The 22,872-nt window shown below is 49.8% G+C and overlaps 1 protein-coding gene across 1 annotated transcript in view; it reads right to left on the minus strand.

Moving 5' to 3' along the window:
* Positions 1–22,872, minus strand: part of CSMD2 (CUB and Sushi multiple domains 2) — a 587,354-nt gene that overhangs the window by 350,878 nt on the left and 213,604 nt on the right. Inside the window, exon 5 of the mRNA XM_012642214.1 lies at positions 21,170–21,377. Coding sequence (XP_012497668.1) covers positions 21,170–21,377 — 208 coding nt within the window. The remainder of the gene's footprint in view (positions 1–21,169; positions 21,378–22,872) is intronic.

The raw sequence follows: 22,872 nt of genomic DNA on the forward strand, positions 1-22,872 counted from the left end.
GCTCCAGGCTGTTTGCTGAGCTGGAGCTCTTCCTCTGGAGAGGCGTGGACACATGGTGCAGGGGTCTGGCTTAGGTGGCAAAGAGGTGGCAGGCCACCCCGGCTGTCCCTCCAGAAAGGCTCAAAAGGAGGATGCTGCATCTCGTCCAGATTCCTAGACATGGGACGTGGGCTTCTCCCAGCCCCCACGAGTTTGTGGGGCTGCGAATGCTGAACGTCTTTGCAGCCACGTCTCTCTGGCTTATGAAATGGGAGGTCTGAGGCTGGAGTGCTTGTGGGCCTGACCCCGAGCACCAACTCCCCTCCCCTCCCCTCCCCTCCCCTCCCCTGCCATCTGCTGGCACCTTGGCAGCAGGCGCCACAGCCCTGCTGAGCTGCTTTTATGTCCCCCAAGATGCAGCCAGCAGCATCTCCCCACACTTCCCAGATCCCAGAGACTAGCAGCCATGCAGGTCCCTGAAATCAAGCTGGGTTTTCTTTTGTTAAGTCACAGGATAAAGCACTTTACATATTAATCAGGTTAGGAATCTGAGAGCACATATCAGGGGATTGAAATATGTAGATTTTGATGATGAATTCATGCTCATCAGAAAACCACTGAATCATCCTAACTTCATTATCAGGAATTATTTGATGGGGGAATTGGCAGGGGGTGGGGGTGAAGAGGGGAGGAGGCAGGGGAGAGGATTTCCAGGTTCTCAGCAGACCGTGTTCTCTTCCAGCAACACATCTTTGCAGCAGGGCGATTTGTTTCCATGACTGGGTCTTATCCATGGCCACCTCCGGGAGGCCTCCGCAAAGCCTAAGGACACGACCAAGGTCACACCCCGAGGCCCAGGGCAAGCCAGGTAGAGAGACCTAAATAACTCAGCAAGTACAACTCTCTTTACAGTCGTTCTAAGGTCACCCCAGCACAGTCACTCCTGCGACGCTAACTCGCTGAGTGACTTGGGAAAGTCACAGGCTCCTCCCTGTGCCTCAGTTTCCTCATCTGGAGAATGAGGATGGTGGCTGCCAAGCAACAGAATTTCCGGGACTGGAACCAAGGAGAGGGGTTAGCACTCCCGGTTGGGTTCCAGGCTCCCTGTGGTGCTGGGGTCCGTTAGGTGTGGGCTAGAAGAAACAGACAGAACAAAGGAACTCTCTGAAGAGTGGGAGAGGCACTTGTCATTTTAAATAGGTGGTCAGGGAAGGCCTCACTGAGAATGTGATCTTGGAGGTGGCACCTGAAAGAGGTGAAGGACTGAGTTATGTGCATATCTGGGGTGGGGGGAAGAGAGTTCCAGGTGCAGAGGACAGCAAGTGCAAAGGCCCTGAGGCAGGAAGAGCATGCCTGGGGTCTAAGGAACAGCAAGGAGGCCACTGTGGCTGCAGGAGTGAGTAAGAGGGAGAGTGGGAGGAGGTGAGGTTAGGGAGCAGTGGGCAGGGTTAAAGGAGGCAGGGCCTATACGAGAGGGTGTTGGCGCCAAGACAATCTCATGGAAAGGTGAGAAGAGGAACCAGAAGCTAAAGTGGCTCCTCTATGGGGTAAAGTGAGGCACAAAGGCACAAGCAATGAAGAGCCAGGCCAGGCAGACAGGAGAGGAACACCGTGTGGAGTTGGGTTTACGTGGATACAGATCTCATGGGAGACAGGGGCTGCCGTGACCCTCTCACGAGATGTCTACAAACGCTGGCTCAGGGGTAGGTGGCCTGGAAACATCTGGGGTGGTGGAAACAGGTCCAGCTCTGCCACTTCCTTGATGAATGATGCTGGGACTCAGTCGCCTCATCTGTGGAATGAGGCATTTGCACCAGAACACACTTTCTACAGAACTTTATAGAAGCCTCAGATTATGTTATTTCTCCAGGTCTTCTCTTTCCTGGGATAAACACACTACCGCTGCTCTCTTGGGTTTACGCTGTGCGTGTCCACATCAGACGGCTGGGTGGACTCAAGGCAATGGGTCCCAGGCCAAAGGTAAATCGGACACCACTGAGGTCAGGAGGTCACCCCTTCTCCATCCAGTACTGCTTCCTTTGGGAGCCACCAAGGACACAGCTGGGTGACATACAGAGGGGAGTCTCAGCCTCAGCTGTCCTTTAGAGTCACCCAGGAACTACTAGGGACAAAATGAGTTCAGTTACCCCAGGGTGGGGAGCGGGAACAGTTTTATCCAGGGAACCTCACTGAGCTTCTTAGAGGGAAATACGAAACAAGTTGATTCAAGTTTGACAAACATGTATTAAGTGCCCCCCACGGGCAAGGTGCTTTCACTGATGTCACCGTATTCAGTCTTCCCAGAGACTCTGTGGGGGAGGTATCTCCCTCCCATTTTGCACATGAGGAAACCAAGGTTCAGAAGTCAACTAGTCCGAGGCCATATGGCTCGTAAGTGTTGGCGTAAGGTGGTCTCAGTCAAGAGCTGGGTGCTTAGTCTCTTTCTTATATTGTACCAATTTACTCTTCAACCCTTACCCTGGCCCTGGGAGACAGATTTAGAGAGGAGGAAATTAAAGCTCAGAGAGATGAAGCGACCCGCCCAGGGTCACACAGACAGTATGACGAGGCAAAGCCAGCATTTCCTGCCAGCCCATGGAGTCAGGTGGCTAAAAAGTACTATTTCTCATGTTGTCGTCCTACGCAACATCCCCCTCCCCAAATAGCCCACGCGGGCAGCAGTTCTTGCCGAAGGGATGGAGTGGAGTCATTACCAGACCCTGAAGAGATAAAGTATTGCAAATTGAATGAGAAAATCTATTTTCACATCCTGATGAAGACGTAACTGACAATGAAAGAGTGAATTGTTTTAGACAAAAACACAGCCCCCTGATTTTCTCCTTTTTTAAAAACTTGGAGCTATAGCTTTAGAAAAATAGGAGCAGCTGACTATCACAGATAAAAATGCCCTTTTGCCTAATTGGATCTTTAATAAGGAATCTAATTAATTCCCCTGAATAGAGAACTTTTACACTGGTGTTATCTCAGCCCTTGTGCTGACGGGCTAGCTATTTCCAGATGCAGAATGATGAATCTTTTCCAGCCGGGCTAGAAGTCGCCAGAGACTTGTCAACTTCCCTGCGAAGGTAATTACTTGCTAAGGCGCCCGGGGAGGTGGGGCGGGGAGAGGGCCTGGGGGAGGGTGATTACAGGCAGAGGGATTGGAGGATTTCTGGGGAGCTTAGGAGGGCACTGCTGGGTAAGGGTTGGGCAGAGATTGGCAACTGCTAAGGCAACTGCTGGTGGAGGGACAGAGGCCATGTCAGCATACGGGATGTCATCCCCAGCTCAGAGCAAGTCCTAAGGGACACTTGCCCTCATGTGAAAAATGTCACTTGATGGAGCCTGACAGATTCCAATAATCGTGAGAGCCGAACTGGCAGCAAACAGAAGTCAGGAAGCAGGCCTGCCTGAGACTCTTCTTGGTTGGGGCAAAGGCTGGGCTGTCATTGCCCGGGGACCTTCGTGGCATCCATAACGACAACACTAAATGAAAAGGGTTATCTGGACAACTCAGGCCACAGACCAGCAATGAGAAGGACAACACGGACGTGGCTAAATGACATGGGCCATTTGTTAGCAGCGACAGGGCTCTCCTGAAAGGGGAAGGCTGATGGCAGTCTGTCCCGTGCTCCCTGGGCCAGCTGCTAGGGAGCTGGCAGCACATGGCTGACAAGGCCTCCATGGGCACCGCTGTCTGTGAAGCCAGCCAGCAGCTTCAACCAGCCAGAGCCCGAGGGATGAAAGCAGCCCAAGGGGTGGGGGGAGTGGAAGTCAAGGGCACAGGCCTGGGAACATCCTTCTGGGGTACTCAAGCCTCTTTCCAACCTCCAAGAGCCGGAGGGCCAGAAAAGGCAAGAGGATGGGAGGCAAACGAGCCTGGCTTTGGTCTGCAAGTTCCTTGCTCTGTGACCTTGGGCACATGACCTTGCTGAGTCTCAGTTTCTTATAGTTACTGGAAGATGCAAAGGAAATAATTGGTGTAAACATCTAGCATGTAGTTGGCACCCACAGATAGTACTTGTGTTTTCTTCCTCGAATCCTCTCAGTTTCAGAAAAATCACCTTAGGAGGCAGATCCCACTGGAGGAGAATCAGCAGTGCTGTATTTATATATGAAAAATCAGGAAGTCTGTGTGCACCAAGCCACGTGTTCTCAGCAGGCTGTGGAGATGGTGGGGAGGACCCATCATCTGCCTTATAAAAGTAGGGCGGCGGAAGTTCAGAAAGCTGAGTGACTTGCTCAGAGGGAAGAGTAAAAGTCATTATCATTTGCCTCTGACTTTCTCTGCGCGCCCTTCAGGACACTGCCAAATGGCCCTGGGATCTCCGAGCTGCCTGGCCCAAGGGGACGTGACAACCTCCTGCTGTGGCCTCCACCCTGGGCCAGCCTGAAGCTGCCTCCCTGACTCATCAGCTGCAGAGGTCAAGACCCACAGGACCTTGAACCTCTGAAAGGAGCTGTGTGCAGCCTTCTGCACAGACAGCACGCTGGGAGTCTCCGGGACCGGGGTGGCAGACGGCGGGGAGGAAGGCCCTTCCAGGTGCTGTAGCCATGCAAGGGCAGAGGAAGGACACAAGCAAGATTTAAAAGCTGGGAATCTGGGCCTATTCAGTCTTCTGTGCCCAATTATTTCTTGTAACTCTATGTAAGATCCCAAGAGGGTAAGAAACTTAACTGAGGTCACAAGATTAGTTGGTAGCAGAATTGGTATTTGAACCCAACATTGACTCTGAAAGTCATGCTCCACGCTGTCTTCCTTGGGGTCAGAACAGAAAATGAATCAGAGCCCAGAGGAGCAGAAGAGAGAAGGGAGGCAGATCGGGGTTTAGAGTCTAGAGGATGAGGGTCCAACTCCTGGCTGAGACATTCACTATCTGCATGACCTTTTGCAGGTTTCTTAATGTCTTGATGATGACACATTCTTTTACTGGAGTTTTGTAAGGATTAAATGAGATGATGCTTGTAAAACCCTTAGTACAGTGCCTGACATACAGTAGCTCTGAAAGATGATGACACCCCTTGAAAGTATGCTAAGGCAGGAGGAAAGTCGGTAATCAGAGACTCAAAGAGGACAGACAGACTGCATCAGAGCCTACTCTGAGGGTAAGGAATGGTTCTAGGAGTGGCTGTTCTGGGATCTGCAGAGGGAACAGAATGGGCAAACCTAGCTGGAGAGGAGCGTGTGCAGGTGAGGAGGAAGGTAAGTCTCCATGGCTCAGTTTCTTCATCTGCAAGATGGGTATGCTAATACCTAACTCGAAGATGGTGGTGAAAGTTCAACGGGACAAGACGCGTGACATCCTCAATGCAATCACAGAGGCCATCAATAGATATGTGCCTGTGTATTTATCTTGACCTCGGTCCTGTTGCCAAAGGGCTTTGAGACCAGGCAAGGCGAGACGGCTGCCACGTGCTTTTCCTTTTTGTGCTGGTGAGATGGGTCTGTAAAAAGGTTGCTGACACTCTAGGATGTCAGAGGCTATATTTATTCGACAAATTGTCAGACAATCTTTACACATGTCTGTGCCAGGACGCCACAGAGCACTGAGGCTTCAAAGATCATGAGCCAAGTCCGTGCTCTCAAAGAGTTCATGTTGGGAGAAGGATGCTAGAAAAGGTGGGCTTGTGCCAGTGCAGTAGGAGCCGGGGACAGGGCTGGGGGCGCACATATGCACCACATCTACAGGTTTCAGGAGGACGATATCCTTTGCATGGTCCTACACCAGGTAGACAAGGAGGTGAGGCTAGACTTCAATGGCTCCTTGAAGGAACGAGACTTTCTAGATCAGTGCTGTAATCACAGGGATTACCACAGGAACTGGCGGAGTAGGCAAGCAAAAATATTTGTGAAATAAACTCATAAAGTCCATTCAGAGTCAGTGTGCTTCATTCTGTATAACGGATGTGCCTGCCCAGACTCGCGCATCAACCATAACCAAACCTGTATGCCAGACATAACTGGCGGGTTTCCACGCCAAGAAATTGAATAATGAATCCATTCGTAAGAAGATGGATCATTTCGTAACAGGCAAAATCCACCTCCGCCATGTTGTTGTTCTGGAAAGAGCTGTCTAGGCCCGGTGTAGCTCTCAAGCTTAGATCTACTTCGGAACACCCAGGAGAATGCCTAAAAATACTGAATTCGAGTCCTATCCTCAGAAATTTCACATTTAGGAGTCTGAGGTAGGGCCCAGGAATTTGCATTCTGAAACACCTTTCAGGCAAGTCTTCTGAGGCAGGAAGTCGGTCAGTACATCCCAATTGGAGAAACACACGCTCAGTTCCAGAGGGTGTTTTTTAAAGCAGGGGTATAACTGAGACGGATCAGAAGCTTTGGCATTCCTGGGAGCTGCCCTGTCTGGGCGTCTCTTCTCCCCTTCCCTTGCCTGTCACCAGACAGACAGATGTCCTTTTTTTTTTTTCAGGTTAGGTTTTTATTTAAATGGGCCATTTGTATCACTGAGTAACATTAGGGACTTTATCAACTGATTTTCTGAGCCTTGGTTCATCAACAAACCAAGAAAAATAGTACCTAGCTTACAAGGTTTCTGTGAATAATACGTGAAGATGTCCTTTTATTTCCAGGAAAACAACCAATGCTTCAAAAGCCCATTTTCTACTTCGCTCTCTGATGTCCTTCGTAATCTCCTTCCCCAAAGCCTCCCACGCCCCATTAGTTCATGGTTCTCCACTCTGGCGCACCCTGGAATCAATGGGGAGCTGTCAGAAATACTGATGCCTGTGTCCCCCCAACCCCACCCCGGGCATTCTGATTTAGTTGGTCTGGGGAGTCACCTTGTCACACTGCTGGTTCTAACCGGGATTGGGGTTGCACTAAATCCTGTATCTCTTCACCTTTTCTCTGGCCCAGAGATCAACATCAACAGACCCCTCTGCTTTCTCTGGGCCTCCCCCTCTGCCACATCTCCGATGACCAGAAGAGGAATGCAGAGAAGACAGACAAGCCACAGGCAGCACTGGCCTTGGAGGCTGGAGGCTGCAGACAAGGCTTAAAAGGGGTCCCCGGCAGTCACCAAGTTCACTCTCGACAGTGGGAAGCCTGTCCATCACCCACTGATTGCCTTTCCTCCTGTCTCCCCGGGGTTTGTAGGCAGGAAGCAAAGAGCACTCTAAGGACTCCTGGTGGCATAGGTTGCTGGCAAATTGATTCCGCCCCAACCCCAGGGCGGGGTGAGCGAGCATCAAACCTCTCACCTCCTTATTGCCAGGCTAGGGGTGCCGCCAGCTCAGAGGAAGTGAGGGCAAGCGCTGAACCTGACCACGGCTGCAGAAATTGACATCAGGTGCCAGACAGGCATTTGCTTAGCAAACTGGCTAATTTTAACCTCTGCCTCCCAGACCAAAACTCTTTTGAAGGAAAGCAACAGAAAAGAAAGTGATATTTAACACATCTCTATTTCTGTGCTCTACAGTCTCTCTCTGAGGTTGCAAGTTGGAGCCTAATTGATTTTAGTCAAAAGGGGAAAAAAAAAAGACAAAAAGAAAAAACAAACATCTGAGAAATCTCACTCACGTTGCAATCAAACCTCTCCAGTTCTGTCGACTGCTGAGCTTTTTTTATTTTTTTAAGACTGGCCAAGTGACTTGCATAATTTAAGATCCTTTCTAGCACTGATCAGCCTGCTCTGGCCAAGCAGTTTGCTGATTAATTATTAATCAGACTGAGTTTAGGATGAGTAATCAGCAAGAGTCAGTGCTAATTTGCAAATGTCCCCCAGGAAGGTTATTACTTAAAATACTTGATGGAGAGTCTCCACGTTAACCTTTGCAATTAACCACAGGACATTGCTACTGGTGAGACAGAGGCAGATCTCTCCTCCAAACAACCCAACCTCGGACACCTACTAAGGGCCAAGCCCTGCATTTGGGGCTTCTCACGGTTCTGCAGGTGATGGCGGGCGAGGGGAAGGGCACAGAAGAAAGACAAACATATAAGTAAGCAAGAAAATATCGGGTATTGACAAACGCCTAAGATAAAACAAGACGCTGTGAGAGAGAGGAAGGGGTTACCTTAGGCTGCATGGATGGGGAAGGCTTTTCTAAGGAGGGGAAATTTAAATTGAACTCTACATTTCAAAAAAGCCAGGTCTTTTTTGAAAAAACAAAACAAAACAAAACTTTGAAAGAAGAGGCTTTGAAGACTTTGAAGGAGGAGGATCTTAAGCCCTGAGGACAGCTAGTGTGGAGGCCCTAAGAGGGGACCTGCTTAGCTCATCCAAGGGGTTAGGATGAAGGCCAGTGTGCTGGGCACAGCAGGTGGGTGTGAGTGAGGGACAGGAGGGAAGTCAGAGGCAGGCAGTGGCTGGACAACGTAGAGTCTTGTAAGATTTTATTCTAAATGTGAGGGGAAGCCATTTCGAGCCCCTAAACAGGGGCAAGGCATGACTTGACTTAGAAACATGAGCACTCTGGGTGCCATCTAGAGAATGGATTACAGAAGGGATAGACGCTAAGAGACAAGGCCACTGAGCAGCCCAAAGGTGCTGGTGGCACAGACGGGCAAAAGCAGCTTCCTCTTTGAGCCCATAGGCATGGGAAGTTGTGGCGAAGGCTGGCAGGGCAACAGATTACGGGTGGGGAGGAGAAGTCTGAATTGGGTGGAAACAACCCAAATGTCCATCAGTGGACAAACAGATAAACAAAATATTGTTTAAACATATAAGGGAGCCAGGCTCATGCCTGTAATCCGAGGAGGGAGGATTGGGAGGCCGAGGCGGGAGGATCTCTTGAGGTCAGAAATTTGAGACCAGCCTGAGCAACACAGTGAGAGCCCGTCTCTACAAAAAATAAAAAAATTAGCCGGGCATGTTGGCACGTACCTATAATCCCAGCTACTTTGGAGGCCGAAGCAGGAGGATCACTTGAGCCCAGGATTTTGAGGCTGCAGTAAGCTATGATCGTGCCACTGCACTCTACCCTGGGCAACAGAGTGAGACCCTGTTTCTAAAAAAAAGAAGAAAAAAAAATACAAGGAAATAGTATTCAGCCTTCAAAAGCAATGAAATTTTGACACATGCTACAATGTGGATGAACGTAAAAAAAAAAAAAAATTATGCTAAGTTAAATAAGCCAGACACAAAAGAACAAATATTGAATGATCCCATTTATATGAGGTACCCAGAACAGCCAAATTCATACAGACAGTAAGAGGAAGGGGAGTTACCAGGAGATAGGGGTGGGGTGGGGACTTATTATTTAATGGGTTTGGAGTTTCTGTTTGGAAGGTGAAAAAGGTGCTAGAGACGGCACCATTAAGTCTCCGATGTACTTAATGCCACTAAATTGTACACATAAAGATGGTTAAAATCGTAAATTTTATGTTATGTATATTTTACCACATTTAAAAAAAAAGAGGTCTGCTTTGAACGTGTTCATACAGAGATTCCTACACGGAGCCCAGAAGACCCATTAGGACTGAAAAGTCAAATTGAGAGCCACTGCCCTGTGGATAATATTGAAAGCCAACCTGTGATTGGTTGAGGTTACCTGGGAAAGAGGATAGACAGGAAGAGGCAGGTCCTGGGTAGTCCAAATGTACAGGCTGGACAGAGGTTGAACAGTGGAAGAAACTGCAAAGGAGACTAAGAAATGGCCATAAGGTGGCCATGAGCTGTGTGTTTCATGTTAGCCAAGAGAAGGAAATAGTCCAAGAAGGTCAGATGACCAGTGTCACGTGTTGCCAAGAGGCCAAGTCAGATGAAGACGGAGAAGTGACACTAGATCTGGCAACCTGGAAGTCCCTGGCAATCTTAGCAAGGTAGTTTTAGTGGCAAGGCGGGGCAGAAACTGAGAGAGAACCATCTCAGGCATTGGCTGAGCCATGGGGTGGTAGCTGAAGGGGGGCTTGGTGGGTGCCGTTTTGGTTTTGATTTTGAATGGTAGATATTAGAACATGTCTCTATACTGTTAAACATGCTCAGTAGAAAGAAAAAGAATTAACGAATACAAGAGAGAGATGAATTTAGTAAGGTAGTTTTGGGGAAAGTGAGATCTGGAGCACAGGGCAGGGGCTGGCCTTTGACAGGAGCCAGGACATCTTGTCTACTGAAATCTGAGGTGTGGCAGAGAGGCTGGCTCCCCAAGCATTCCACCTGCTCGTCCACGTTTCCTGGCTGCGTTGCAGCGAGGCTGGACCACGTGATTGTTTCTGGCTGATGAAATATGAGTTGGAAGCGATGTGGATCGTATCTGGGTGAGGCAGTGGAAAGCCCAGGCTGGATTCTCCACCCACCTTCCCTGCCATGGCACTGGAGAAGGCCATGTACCCAGACGATCCAGATGAAGTGGTTACAAGGCAGTGGAACCCCCTTGAGCCTGGATACCCACGTGCATGACCATGTGGATCAGAGCCGCTCCCACTGAACCGTGACAGAAATGTAAGATGAGCAAGGGATCAACCTTGGTGGTGTTACATCACTGAATTTCAGGGTTAATGAAATTCAAAGAAGGAAGTGGCAAGAGATGAGGCTGGGATGGTAGGCCAGGGTTAGATCCAGATGGGCCTTGTGTGCCCTGCCAAGGGATTGAATTTTATTCTGTAGACAACAGAAGATGATTGAAAGCTCTTGCCTGGGGCTTAGCATGTCAGATCTGCATTTTAATTAAGCTATTCGGGTAGCAGTGAGGAGGATGAATTGGAGAGTGCCGAGATGCTGGGAGATCAGTAAGGAGGCTACTACATCCCACAAAGAAGAAAAGATGATGGGCCGAATTCAGGAGGAGGTAGCAAGGATAGAAAGACATGCTATAGGAGGTACACTGGGGCAACTTAACAAAGAATCGAATGTGGCTGGTGAGAGAGGGATGAAAAGGGATGATTCCCAGACTTTTGGATAACTAGGTAGATGGCAGTGCCATGAACTAAGAAAGGAAACAAACCATTTCAGGGGTCAGTTATGAGCAAAGCTGGGACACTTTGAGTTGGGGATATTGGCAGTGCATCAAGGTGGAGATGTCTAGCAGCGAGTTGGCTCTATAGTCTTACCAGCTCACTGGGGAGGCTGGGCTAGGGACCCAGATTTGGGAGTCAAATGGTGGTGTTTGAAACCATGAGAGCAGGTAAGTTATCCAGGGGGAATGTGTGCAGTGAGCAGAGAACTAAGGCAAGAACAGAGCCCAGAGGACATCAAAGGAGACACAGAAGGAATGGCCGGAGAGGTCCAGGAAGAATCAGGTCGGGTAGCATAAGGCAAAGGGAAAGTAGAGTTTCAAAAGGAGGAAGTAGCCAACAATGCACAGTAATGCAGATTGTCCAGCAAGACGAGACCTTAACAATACCTTCTGGAGGTGGCAATTGGAATAAACCTTGGTAGTGTCACACCAAGGAATAAACCTTGGCTTTTGGGGTGGGGTGGGGCGGGGCAGGGTGGGGGCGGTTCTCTGATGATGATCTTAATGTCAGTGGTTTCAGGGGAAGGCTGGAGGGTAGAAGAGTGAGGGTGAGCAGGGGAGGAATGAATGGGAAGAGGAGGCTTAGAGGCAGCCAGTGTAGACTGCTCTTCAAGAAGCTTGGATGAGAAATTCCCAGAGATGCCTAGAGGTCTGCCTTCTCTGTGAAGCCTCCCTGTTTTATTCAAACCATCCTTGCCCTTTCTCTTCTTAAATGACCCAAACTCTTGAGTTCAACAGTGATGATTTTGCCATTTCGTCACATCGTCACTGCTAGTCTTCTGTGTGAATCCTGTTTCCCTGGTGAGTGTGTGGGTGTCACACACCAGCCGCTGGATGAGGAGAAACTGAGATGAAAAGAAAGACAGGCTTTGGGCTAGAACCAAGGACTTAAGTCAGTCTTAGGAATCCGGGAAGTGGTTGCAGAAGCAAGATAGAGGCAAAACCAGCCTGCAACACTGGGTAGGTTAGGCCCAGAGTGAGTAGAACAAACATTCATGGCCAAACATGAAAATAGAGACCGGGACGGGGGCCTTGAACATTCTGAATGAACCAACATCATTCCGGAAGACAGGCCTTGCCAGAATGAGGGGCTTCTGGAAGGGCCAGAGCAATTCCTTCCACCTGTCTTAGTGGCGCCATCGGGCATCTGGCAGCTCCTCGAGCGAGGTTGAGGACAGCATCTCGTCTGGTGCCCTTTGCAGTCCTGGCACGAGCCTCCTCGCAGACGCAGCACTCAGTGCAAACCTGTTGCATGCAGTCAGACCCACGGGGGACAGGCCAGCTGCCTGACTTCAGCTTCCACGCACAGAACTTTGCCAAGTCACAAGCTTTCAGAGCCACTTTGCCCACTGCGACAACACCGGCTCACTTCCTGCTCCCCCCTGCTGTGGCTGTTTGTTCTCTTTCTGAGAGCGAGTTCTTGCCCCCATGGAAGCAAGGGAGTCATGTGGATAGTCCGCGGAGATTGCTGGAGGCCCGGCCCTCGCCCCTCCGGACATGGTCGCGCCAGCAGCCTGCTGGGGCACCAATCCTGTCCTACTGCTTGGCTGCAGAGCTTGTACTGCTGTTTCCAACTCCGAGAGACACAGGAGATGAGATTTTAAAGGGCTGGTTATTTATGGCCTGGCTCCTGATGGATATAACAGATGCAATTTCACGGGCTCCATCAAAAAAGAACAGTTTCTTGGTGTAGCTTAAAGCATGGTGATGTGGCAGGGAGCGAGAGAGAAGCTAGGGAGTTGCAAACTCTCGGGAGAGCAGGAGGTTCTGAGTCTCTGCTGGAAGAGGCCCATTCGCTCACCAGCCCGACCACAGGGTTCAGCGTCCTCAGTCAGGTGCCATCTGAGCTGTTTTCTGAGCATCGCTGACAGCTTGTGACCTTGGCCCTGCCTTGCTCCTGACATTCAAAGAGGATAAAACCGCAGAGGACAGGCACCAGGCCTGTGCTACTTCCAGGTATGAAGTTCACAGGTAAACAGGGCGTCGTGATGATGGGCCCTTACACACGCGGTACCCTCTGCCCAGACGCTACGCCCTGAGCTCTTCCCGCGCAGCCCTCCGCGGCAGTCAGGTCTCAGCTTAAATCCCACCTCCTCAGAGAGGTCTCACCTGGCCCTTTTATCTCGTAATAGGGTCCCCACTGCTATTACTCCCCGTCCCGTTCATTTCCTTTGTGGCACACACCATAGTTGTGTTTTACACTTATTTTGTAAATATCATTAATGTTATTCTCCCCCAGACATAAGTTCCACAAAGGCAGAGGCCTTATTTGTCTCCACGATTGTATTCCCGGTGCCAAGCCAAATGTCAAACAAGAGAAGGGCATAAGTAGCTTGTTCGAATAAATAAATTGGGATGGAAAGATGTTAATGAAGATGGAGAGGGTAAGGCAGCAGTGACGATGATGAAGGAGGTATTGCCAAAGAAGACGATGCTGGAGCTCACCATGAAGATGACTTCTCAGGTCCTGCCAGGGTACCGACTTGAACAAACTTTCAGGGGCAGCTACGATTTCATCCGCCCGCTCTCCCAGTCTTATCCCAAAGACTGTGTTTTGGCCACTGAGGGCAGCTGCGTCCCTGAACCCAGCCCCATCTCCTTCCTTGCTGCGGCCTTGACTTCCCTATTGCTCGGTGCTCCTTTTGTGCTGGAGAAAGCAAGGGGCCCTGCCGTCCCTGTCTCCACCCAGCCCTGCTCCTTCCTTTGTGTCCCCTGCTTAGTAAATGGCCCCACCCCAGTCATCCAGTCAGAAACTTGGGAATCATCACCCCCTCCTCTCCACACCTTCACAGCTGCTATAGTTCAAGGCTGGGTCATCTCTTGCCTGGGTAGTCCCAAAAACGTTTTCTAGTTGGCTTCCAGGCCTTCGGGTTTGACCCACTTAAAGTTCAGGGTGATTATCTTACTCCCCGGCTTTCCGCGGCCTGTGGCACCCTCTCTGGCTAATGCACAGGGGCGAGCTTCTTCCCGGCCCAGGCTCTTCCTGTGCTCACTGTAGCCGCAAGCCCTGCACTTCCTCCCTTGCTCCCTGCACCCGACGTGCGATGCCCCAAATGCCCACACCAGTGCAAAGTCTCACCCCTCAGTTCAACCCCAAACCGCCCCCTGTGGGACTCATGTATCTGAGTCCTGCCAGCGCCACCTCCATCTGGCAGGAAGACTGACAGCCTGTGTGGAGCACGGTCTTCGTTTTCATCTTCCCGGCATGAGGTTGGAGTGGGCAGACAGTCATGTGACCTGGGTCTGCTCCATGAGAGCACCCCTGGCAACACTGGTGTTGAGAGGTGGGCACACGACCCGGTCTGGTCCAATCAAGGTTTATCTGAGGGCTTTTGTGGGAGCCACTAGGAAAGAGACCCTCCCTTTCTGCCAGGATTGCTGAAACAGGTAGGCTATGGAGAGCTGATGGTGGTCACCTTTGCTACCCCCTGGGGAAAGCATGACTGAGAATGATGCTGACACATAGGAGTTCAAAGCTTGGGGGTGGGAGAAACATCATTTGTACACCTTGATCCAACACTGCCTGAAGTCAAGCCCCGGACTTCTCAGTCACAGAAGCCACACATTCCCTCTGTCGCTTGAGTCAGCTGGAGGCGGGTTTCTATTTCTTAAACCCAAAGAATCCTAGCGATTACATTCTATTTTCAGTCCCTAGGGGAACTTCTTTGTATCTCATAGCAAAGTACCTAACACATGACATTGTAAAGCATTTAATTATATTCTACCTCTCTGCCCTGCCTGTGAGCTCCAGGGTGCAGCACGGAGCTTGGCTATTGCATAAACATTCGCGGAGCGAATAAATAACTCCTCAGGAACCCAGACTGTGTCTTTGTCTCTCTAGCACCTAGGAGAGCCTAGTTCATAGAAGGGTCTCAATAAATGATTACAGAAAATAAAAAGGGGAAAAGTAATAAAGAACATTAATAATCTAAACCAATGGTTTGATAAAGGGTATGTGAATAAATAAATAAATGAATAGTTATTATTAACAAATCCCCATTGGCATGCTGTTCTCATTCTAACTACATCTGAATCTAATGGTTCCTGAATGAAGTATCTGGTTAAAAGTTGCTGAGATCAAATGGTTCTAGTTGGCTCAAATTCCACGTGTAAAATGCCTAATAATTAAAACAAAGTCTTTCGAGAGGAGAAAGAGTATTGCTAGCAAAATTTTCAAACTGAATGTCTGCAGAGTACACAGAAGTTTTTATATCCTGACCTATAAGAACAAAAACAAACAAAGAAAGGGGAACAAGGTGAAGAAAATCCCTCATGGCTCTTATGAGGTAAAAAGGATGTGCTGAGTTGAGGAAATTGAATGATGAAACTCAAAAGGGTTGGTTGCTGGATCCAGAGAGCAGGTGCAGTGAGGCTGCCTTGCAGGGAAATTCTCTCTCCAAAGACAGCCCAAGTCTATCCAGGCAGGGCTAGGACCTGGGCAGTCCAGACTGCAGAGCAGGTGTTCTATTCCTCTCCAGGTGGAGGGAGCAGCCCAGGCTCAGAGACAGACGCCAGAGCCGCAGGGAAGGTGCACAGTGGGGAACATCCTCCCTAGAGAACTCCTGGGACCATTTCCTCTTGGGCCTGTGTCCCAGGGATCAGGGAGCCCCTGCATTTTGGCCGGGAGGACAAGGCAGAAGCCCCGGAAGAATTGCCTCCCACCTCCCCTCCGTCTCCTGGATCGAAAGGCACCCACCCTTCTGGGCCTGTCTCGAGTGCAGCCTCCCCCTCGAGGGCTTGTTCTCCCAGCCTGGACAGTGTCCTCTGAACCCTGGAGCATGCTCTCCTTGCTTCTGCTCCCTCAAATGTTTGGTGGAAGTGAGTCTGTCACATGCAGGCCTGTGAGGACCGGGCCTGGGAGTGTGGGGATGTAGAGAATGGGCAGGCAGAGGCTCAGGGATCAGAGTGAAACAACTGGAAAAGGAAAATCAAAGTGTAGGGAAGGGGACCAGGAAGAGAGGCCGAGAATGACCCGCAGACACTGGCCACAGAGTCACAACAAAAGAAAAGGGGGGGATTCCACAGTCCACACAGAAATGCCACATGTGGGAAGGAGCCGTGGACTCCCCCTGCCACACACATGTCGCACGCTCAAAAGGCTGGCACTGCCACTGGTCCCCGGGACAAGGGGGCTTTGATTATGAGTGCAGTCAGACCCTGGCTCCGCCTTCCCTGTTGTAGGAAGAAATTGCCACAGGGGTGGGGGACATAGAAGCAGAGAGGAAGGCCCAACAGAATGCCCAGCCACACAGGCAGAGACAGAGAGGGAGGCCCAGACGCAGCACCCCTCCCCTCTCGGTCTGGTGATGTTGTCTTCTGGAGTTCTGCTCGTACTCTCTGTACACCTCTCCACCTGCTCCTTGGGGCGGGGGGTGTGCCTGACTCACTGTGGAGCCCCCTGACAGAGCAGCCGGTGGTGGCTGAATTAACGGAATCCCCTTACACTTTTGGTAAGTCTGAGCCCGGGGCCGGGCAGAGAAGTGATGCTCCCACAATGCGCTTGCAAAGTGCAGCTCTGGGAAGGCGGCTGCAACAAAATCACCGTACCCGCTCCAGACCTTTGCAAGGGCATCCTCTGGTCCGACCCTGGGACTCTCTACCAGCCAACCTCACCTGGGTTTCCAGGCAATTCCCCTGGAAGCTGGACCAGTTGGGGCAGTCCGGTTGTGCCTTTCTGGCCTGGTGAGATGCCACTGGGCTGGAAGGCTGGGATGATGGCCTCAGTGGGACCACCCAGGATGGGGCCAACGAGCCTCTGAGTTGCTGTAGATGCCTCATCCTACCATTTCCCCCTCAAAGAGGGAGCCCCTGACTCTGGTCCCTCTCCCAAAGAGTACCATGCCTAGGGTGAGCCAGGCAGCACTTTACATGCTTAGCCCTCCCAACATGCTTTGCAGGTTGGTATGATGAGCCCCATTTTTCAGATGTGGAAACTGAGGCTCAGAGAGGTTAGTAAATATCCTAAGATGAAGCAACTGCTAAGAGGTGGATCCAGGTTTTGAGCCCAAGTCTCTCTGAGTCCCGAGGCTGCTCTCTTCTCAGTTAGACGCCAAGGTGCAGGCTCAATGTCTAATCCTGGGGAAACTACACAAACCTCCTCTCCCATATTCTTGGAGGGGACGTCTGGCTTCCCTCCTTCCTTGTAGCCTAGGGAGGATACTGGAGAGACTCAGGGATGTTGAGCATGATGCAGAGGGAGGAGGAGAGAGATTTCAGGTCTAGTGTCTTCTCGGTGGCCTTCACTGCACTGATTTTTTCCACCAATGCGGAGGCCAGCTCCGTGGTGGGCTGGTAATCATTTCTACTCATAAGAACATGATCCTGTTGCCCTCCAGGAAGCCAGCTCCCCAAGAATCAAAGGGGTCTTCTGCATCCCCCATCCCAGCCCTCTGAAAAACTCCAGAGGCCTCATGGGGAACTTTAGCAGTGGTGAGAGCATTTTCCTAGAATGTGATGGGAAGGGATGGGGCACCATGTTGGTCAGAGTCAACCGACTGGGTGAGAGAAGAACCAGGAGAGACACCCTGCCCCCCAGAAGGGTCAGCGAGAGGAAATCTGGCCCCTGAGCTGAGTTCAGTGAACTGTTTATATAAGTGTGCGTGGTGGTGGAGGGGGTAGGCTTCTGTGTGTGTGTGTGTAAGGGCACCTGGGGTGATGCCTGTGGAGTGTGTATTTGGCTGTGACTTGCAGGGGTGTGTGTCAGAGGTGACTTGGCCGTGTGTGTGTGGGGTGCGTGCAACTGGGGAGCAATACCAAATCTGTCGTCTGGACGGTAACCCTCAGCCAGTCCAAGCCCAGCTTCTGTTCATGGCCAATCACACACACACACAAAGCAATCACCTTCAGGGAGAGTAGGTCTGAAATACTAGGGAATCTCTCAACATGTCAGAGCCACAGGGTTCAGTATTCACCATAGTAACAGCCTTTTCCTGTTGGATTCCCAAAGGTTGGTCATGGACCAGCACAGCAGGAGGAATTGGTCCACCGACTGGTGCACGCACACTGCTGACCTCGCTGGGGTCGGGCACGCACTGCTGCCTGTGTGCCCCCCACCCCCATCTTTCACAGCGTCAGCACAAGGTTACCAGTTCATCATTTCCTGCCATATTTTGGCTTTGAATTGTCCTATGTTTTATGAAATAATATCTTGAAGAGTTGGCAGGTTTTCTTCTAACATACTTTCTTGGCAAAATAAAAAAAAATTACCAATCCTGTGTTTCTCCAATTGTTTAGGAATTTTACTAGCCCATGAAATCCAGACAACTGGAGCCTCTAATTAAAACTCTCTCGTTGTTATCCCCATTTGGGGGAGGAGAAGAATATGGAAACTCAGCCCGGGACATTGTATGCCACCTCCCTTCTGAAACAGTGGGGACTTGCTATTTGGTAAGGGAGATAGTGGATTTTTTTTTTCTCTCTCTCAAAGGAGTTCCTGTCTTCTCAACAGGTGAAGGGATGGCCGGTTGTTCAAATCCATCTTTTCTAACAAGATCTGTTGTCTTTCTGTGTCTTTGCACAGAACTCGAGAGAACAGCCTGAAATCTTAATGTATGCTTACAAAAGCAGTATACCCATAAACCAGCAGCATTGGATTTTTACAGGAATCCAGGGATACATAAAGGAGAGGGGCAAGGGAGAGAGCTGATTCTTCCCACACATACGTCCAGAGCCTCCGAGTTTGTTTATCCATAATTGCTGTGCAAGTATAAATTAGAACAACTAATGCATCCTGCCTCGCCATGGTGACACCAACCCTGTAAATAATTATAATTTAATCTTATAGCAAAGAGTTCTGAATGACTCCCCTAACAATTTCCTCTGCTTAATTCCTTCCCCACTGAGTGACTTAATAGGAAAAGGAATACTCTTTCAGATTCGTTTCACTCCAGAAGTTTGGACAACGTGTAGGCTCACACCTGGCGGGGCAGAAGCTGCAGGAGATCGTTTGGTCCACGGATAAACAAGTGAGTCGAAGAGGCCTCGGTGCTGGAGGAGAGGGAACTGGCAAGGATGTTCGTCCTGGCACCTGTTTATAGAAGCGAAAACTCGGGAACAACTTAACAAGAGATCTGGTGAGTCAACTATGCCACCGTCTTACAAGGGAATGCTACATAGCCAGGAAAAACCATCGCAGAGGTAGCGCGTCATAGTGCGCTGTCATGGCTTGGAAGACAGGCTCTGGAATCACATTAAGCTGGGGCTGAATTCCAGCTCTGCTCCTTTCTAGGTGTGTGACTTCAACAAGTAGCATAACCTCTGGGCCTCATTTCCCTCATCTGTAAAAGGAGGAAAATGACACTACCTATGTCATAGAGTTTTTATGAAGATGAAATGAAATGATAGCTCTGGAGAGCTTAGAACTGGCCTGGTGCATATTGGTAGAAAATGCTCAACAAATCATACAATGATCACACATTTTATATTTTAGAGGAGTCTGTAATGATACAAGAAAAATTTTCATGACACAATGTTAAGCTAAAAGTATGTGACTATAGATATAATAAGATCCCAACTTGGGAATATTAGACTATATATAAATAGCCACCTAGCTTGGTCTAGGCTAAGCAAAAAAGGTCAAAGGGGAGTACACCAAAATTTTAATAACTGTTATTTATTTCTCTATGCCTTTGTGTATTTTCTACGTTTCCTACAAGGAGCATAACATTTACAATCAACAAGATAGGTATTTTTAAAAAAAGAGCAGGAACCCCAGGATCTTCAGGGCTGAGCAGGTCATTGAGATTCCAGTTCAGTGAAGGCTCATCTAAACTTTCAACCCAACTCCCTGCTCAAAATCGCCAGCTGTTGCTCCTGGACTAGTTTACAAACATCACCATCCATGGGGTGGTTTATGTCTTTGCTCACATGGGCTTCTCTCAACCCTCCAACGAGGGTAGGAAATGACCTGGCTGGGTCCACACGACAAGCTCAAGACACCACCATCTTCTGACTCCCAGGTCAACTTGCCTCCCACTGCACCAGAAACTTGAGTTTTCTGGTTACACTGGCTCCCAAATCTGAGTTTTATTTGGAAGGAGTCCACTCCTATCCCTCTTAAATAGTCACACTTGGCTCCTACATGAATTTATCTGATTTTCTCACCCAGCAGACAATGAGCTCCTCAAAGGACCATGTCTACTCAACTGGTGTCTCTTCCACCATGAAACCTGGTATAAAGGAGGTGTGCAATAAACGTGCCTCTTACTCCTATTTTCCTCCCCTCCCTCCCATCTTCCTCCTTCTTTCCCCTCCTCCCCACTCCCCTGACTGCCATGTTTCTGTCTGTCCTAGTCACTGTCCTTCCCTGACTTTTGCAGCCACCCACTTTCTTCTCCACTCAGAATCCTTGGTGATATCTCCTCCGCCCTCCATCCCTACGCACTGAGCCCTGCCTTCCCCTGGCCTACACAGCAACCAAGGTTGCAACCATGACCCATCCTTGCCTGAAGTGCATCAGAACACATCCTTCTATTGGCCCCTGGTGTGCTGACAGAGGTCTCTTGATGCCCTCATCCCGATAACACAGCCATGATGAGAATATAACAGAACATTCCAAATGCCACAACACCATTGTGATGCTTGTCATCCAAAGAGCAAGCTGGATTTTTCCTTAAGCACCACCCCCCACCCCCGCCCTGCCAGCTTCAGCCCATCCCATGAGTCCAAGTCTGGGAGACAAGCAACAAAGGCTGGTAAGTCTTCAATCATCTCCTCCCTAACCCACCGACATCTGAGAACCTCCGTGGCGCACACCAGAGAAGAGCCCACACTTTTCAGCAAAGCCAGAACAAGAGGGGGGAGGTTAGTCCTTCCCTTCAGACACTGAGAAATGATGCCTTTCCACTGGTGCAGGACCCTGGGAGTGGGAAAAGCAATTGCCACTTATGGTTCCAGTCCCTTTGTTGGATACAACGCATATGTCTTCCAGAAATGGAACGATATTTCAAATCATTTTCCTGGACCCTGTCCACATCCTGAGACCAGAACATTTTTAGTCTTAATGCAAGTTATTCAACCAAGGCCCATCATGAAATTCTTCAGAAAGAACATGCTTCAAATCAAATATCAAAATCACTGTAAAAAATGTACCCCGGCTCTAAAAATAAGCAGTGATTTCTCATCATGATGGGATGAAAAGGCTCCAACAGTAAGTGTAGGGAAGTGGCAAAGAGGCCCCTGGCTGCAGGTCCGGGCACTAAGGAGATTGTGTGCAACCTGGTAATTCACAGGTGCAGAGAACGGGAGGGAAGCGAGGGGGCGGGGACAGTGTGCTTACCAGAGGGAGGAGCCTTCGGTCCCTGTGACTTCCAGAAAGTCGTAACCATCCTCCAGCTGGAAGTCAATAAAGACCAGGGCGATGGTGTCTCCCAGCTCGGCCAGGATGGTCCACGTGCAGTCGGCGTTGTTGTGGTACTCCGAGGGGAAGTGGGGGCTGGAGATGATGCCGCTCTGGCCCCGCAGGGTCCCGCCACAGGCGTCGTCCGCTGCGGGCACAGAGACAAGAGGTTCACATGAGTGGTCTGGTTTCCAGGCCTGAGAACTCGCCGTGGGCTTCACCCACGAAAGGCAGAGAGGGTCCTGGAACACGACGCACAGACAGTTCGAACACGACGCACAGACAGTTCAGACAAGATCCTGGTCGGAACTGGCCTAATAATAATGACACCAAACACTTCCATAGCCCTTATCATGTGCCAGGCACTGTTCTAAGAATTTTAGATATTATTGCTCTCATGTAACAGAGAAAGGAAACCAAGGCACAGGGAGGTTAAGTGACCTGCCCTAGGTCACACAGCTAATGAGTGGTGGAGCTAACATTTGAACTCTGTCCCTGGAGAGTACACTTTTAACCCCTACACCACAGTGCTCTGCAAGGAGCAGGAAGAAATCACCTGTCACATGGATTTCCATGGTCACTAGTTCAGTGAATAGGATTTCTTCCCACCAGATCTTAGTAAACTTCAGATGCGATGCAACAAAACAAAACTCAGCACAATTCCCTGGGGCAAAACTCAAAGGGCTTCCCAGGCCTCTTACAACCTGGTCAGACTCTGCAATCTTTCCTCCCGCCCTGTCCCCAGGCCAGCTGTGTGCCAGCGCTGTGCGCATTCAGACTCCGGCCCTTGTCCAGGGCAACTCTCCTAACCCTTCCAGACTCCAATGCCGCCTCTTGGTAATGCCCGATCCCCTCGAGTTCTAGTAACTGCTCTCTCCTCTCTGCTCCCTCCCCTGGCAATGTGTTGCATATGCTGTGTTAGAGATAAGAACTAAATGATAAAGAAGGGAAAAATGCAATGGCAGTGTTCAACTGTATACCAGATGCAGCAGGGTAACAATAATGAAAGCTAATATTTATTGAGCACGTATAATATACCAGGCACTATTCTAAGCATTCTGCATATTTCATTTCATTCTAACTATGACCCTATGAGGTACTTTTCCCATTTTATAGGTGAGGAAACTGAGGCACAAAGAGATTCAGTCACCTGCCAAAGATGACACAGCCCATAGTTGAAGGAGCTGAAATTCAAAGCCCTACAGGGTCTATGCTCTTAGCCAACACTCTCTTCTGTCTCCCAAGTGTACAACTCACACTTTGAGGACATAAAGCAGCAAATAACTTTGCTTGGATGAGTCAATTCAGGACAGCTTAACAGAGGAGGTGCCATTAGAGCTGAGTTTTGAGAGATGAATAGGAGTTCACTAGACAGAGAAGAAAGGGAAGAGCATTTCAGGGAAGAGGGAGCCACAGAAGTATGAACGTGCAAGGCATGTCTCAGATAAATAGCTTGAGATGGCTCACGACAGGGTGAACAGAGAGGAATAGTGTATGACGGTGACAGAAATGTAACAGGGGCCACATGACAGAGAACACTGGGCTAAAAAGACTGGAAGCAGGAGAGTGTAATGGAAAGGAGATGGACTTCAGGATCAGGAAGGTCTAGATTTGCATTTAGGCTCCACAGTTCCCCAGGCACG

This window comes from Propithecus coquereli, unplaced genomic scaffold (genome assembly GCF_000956105.1).
Source record: "Propithecus coquereli isolate 6110/MARCELLA unplaced genomic scaffold, Pcoq_1.0 Scaffold178, whole genome shotgun sequence".
Lineage (NCBI taxonomy): Eukaryota > Metazoa > Chordata > Mammalia > Primates > Indriidae > Propithecus > Propithecus coquereli.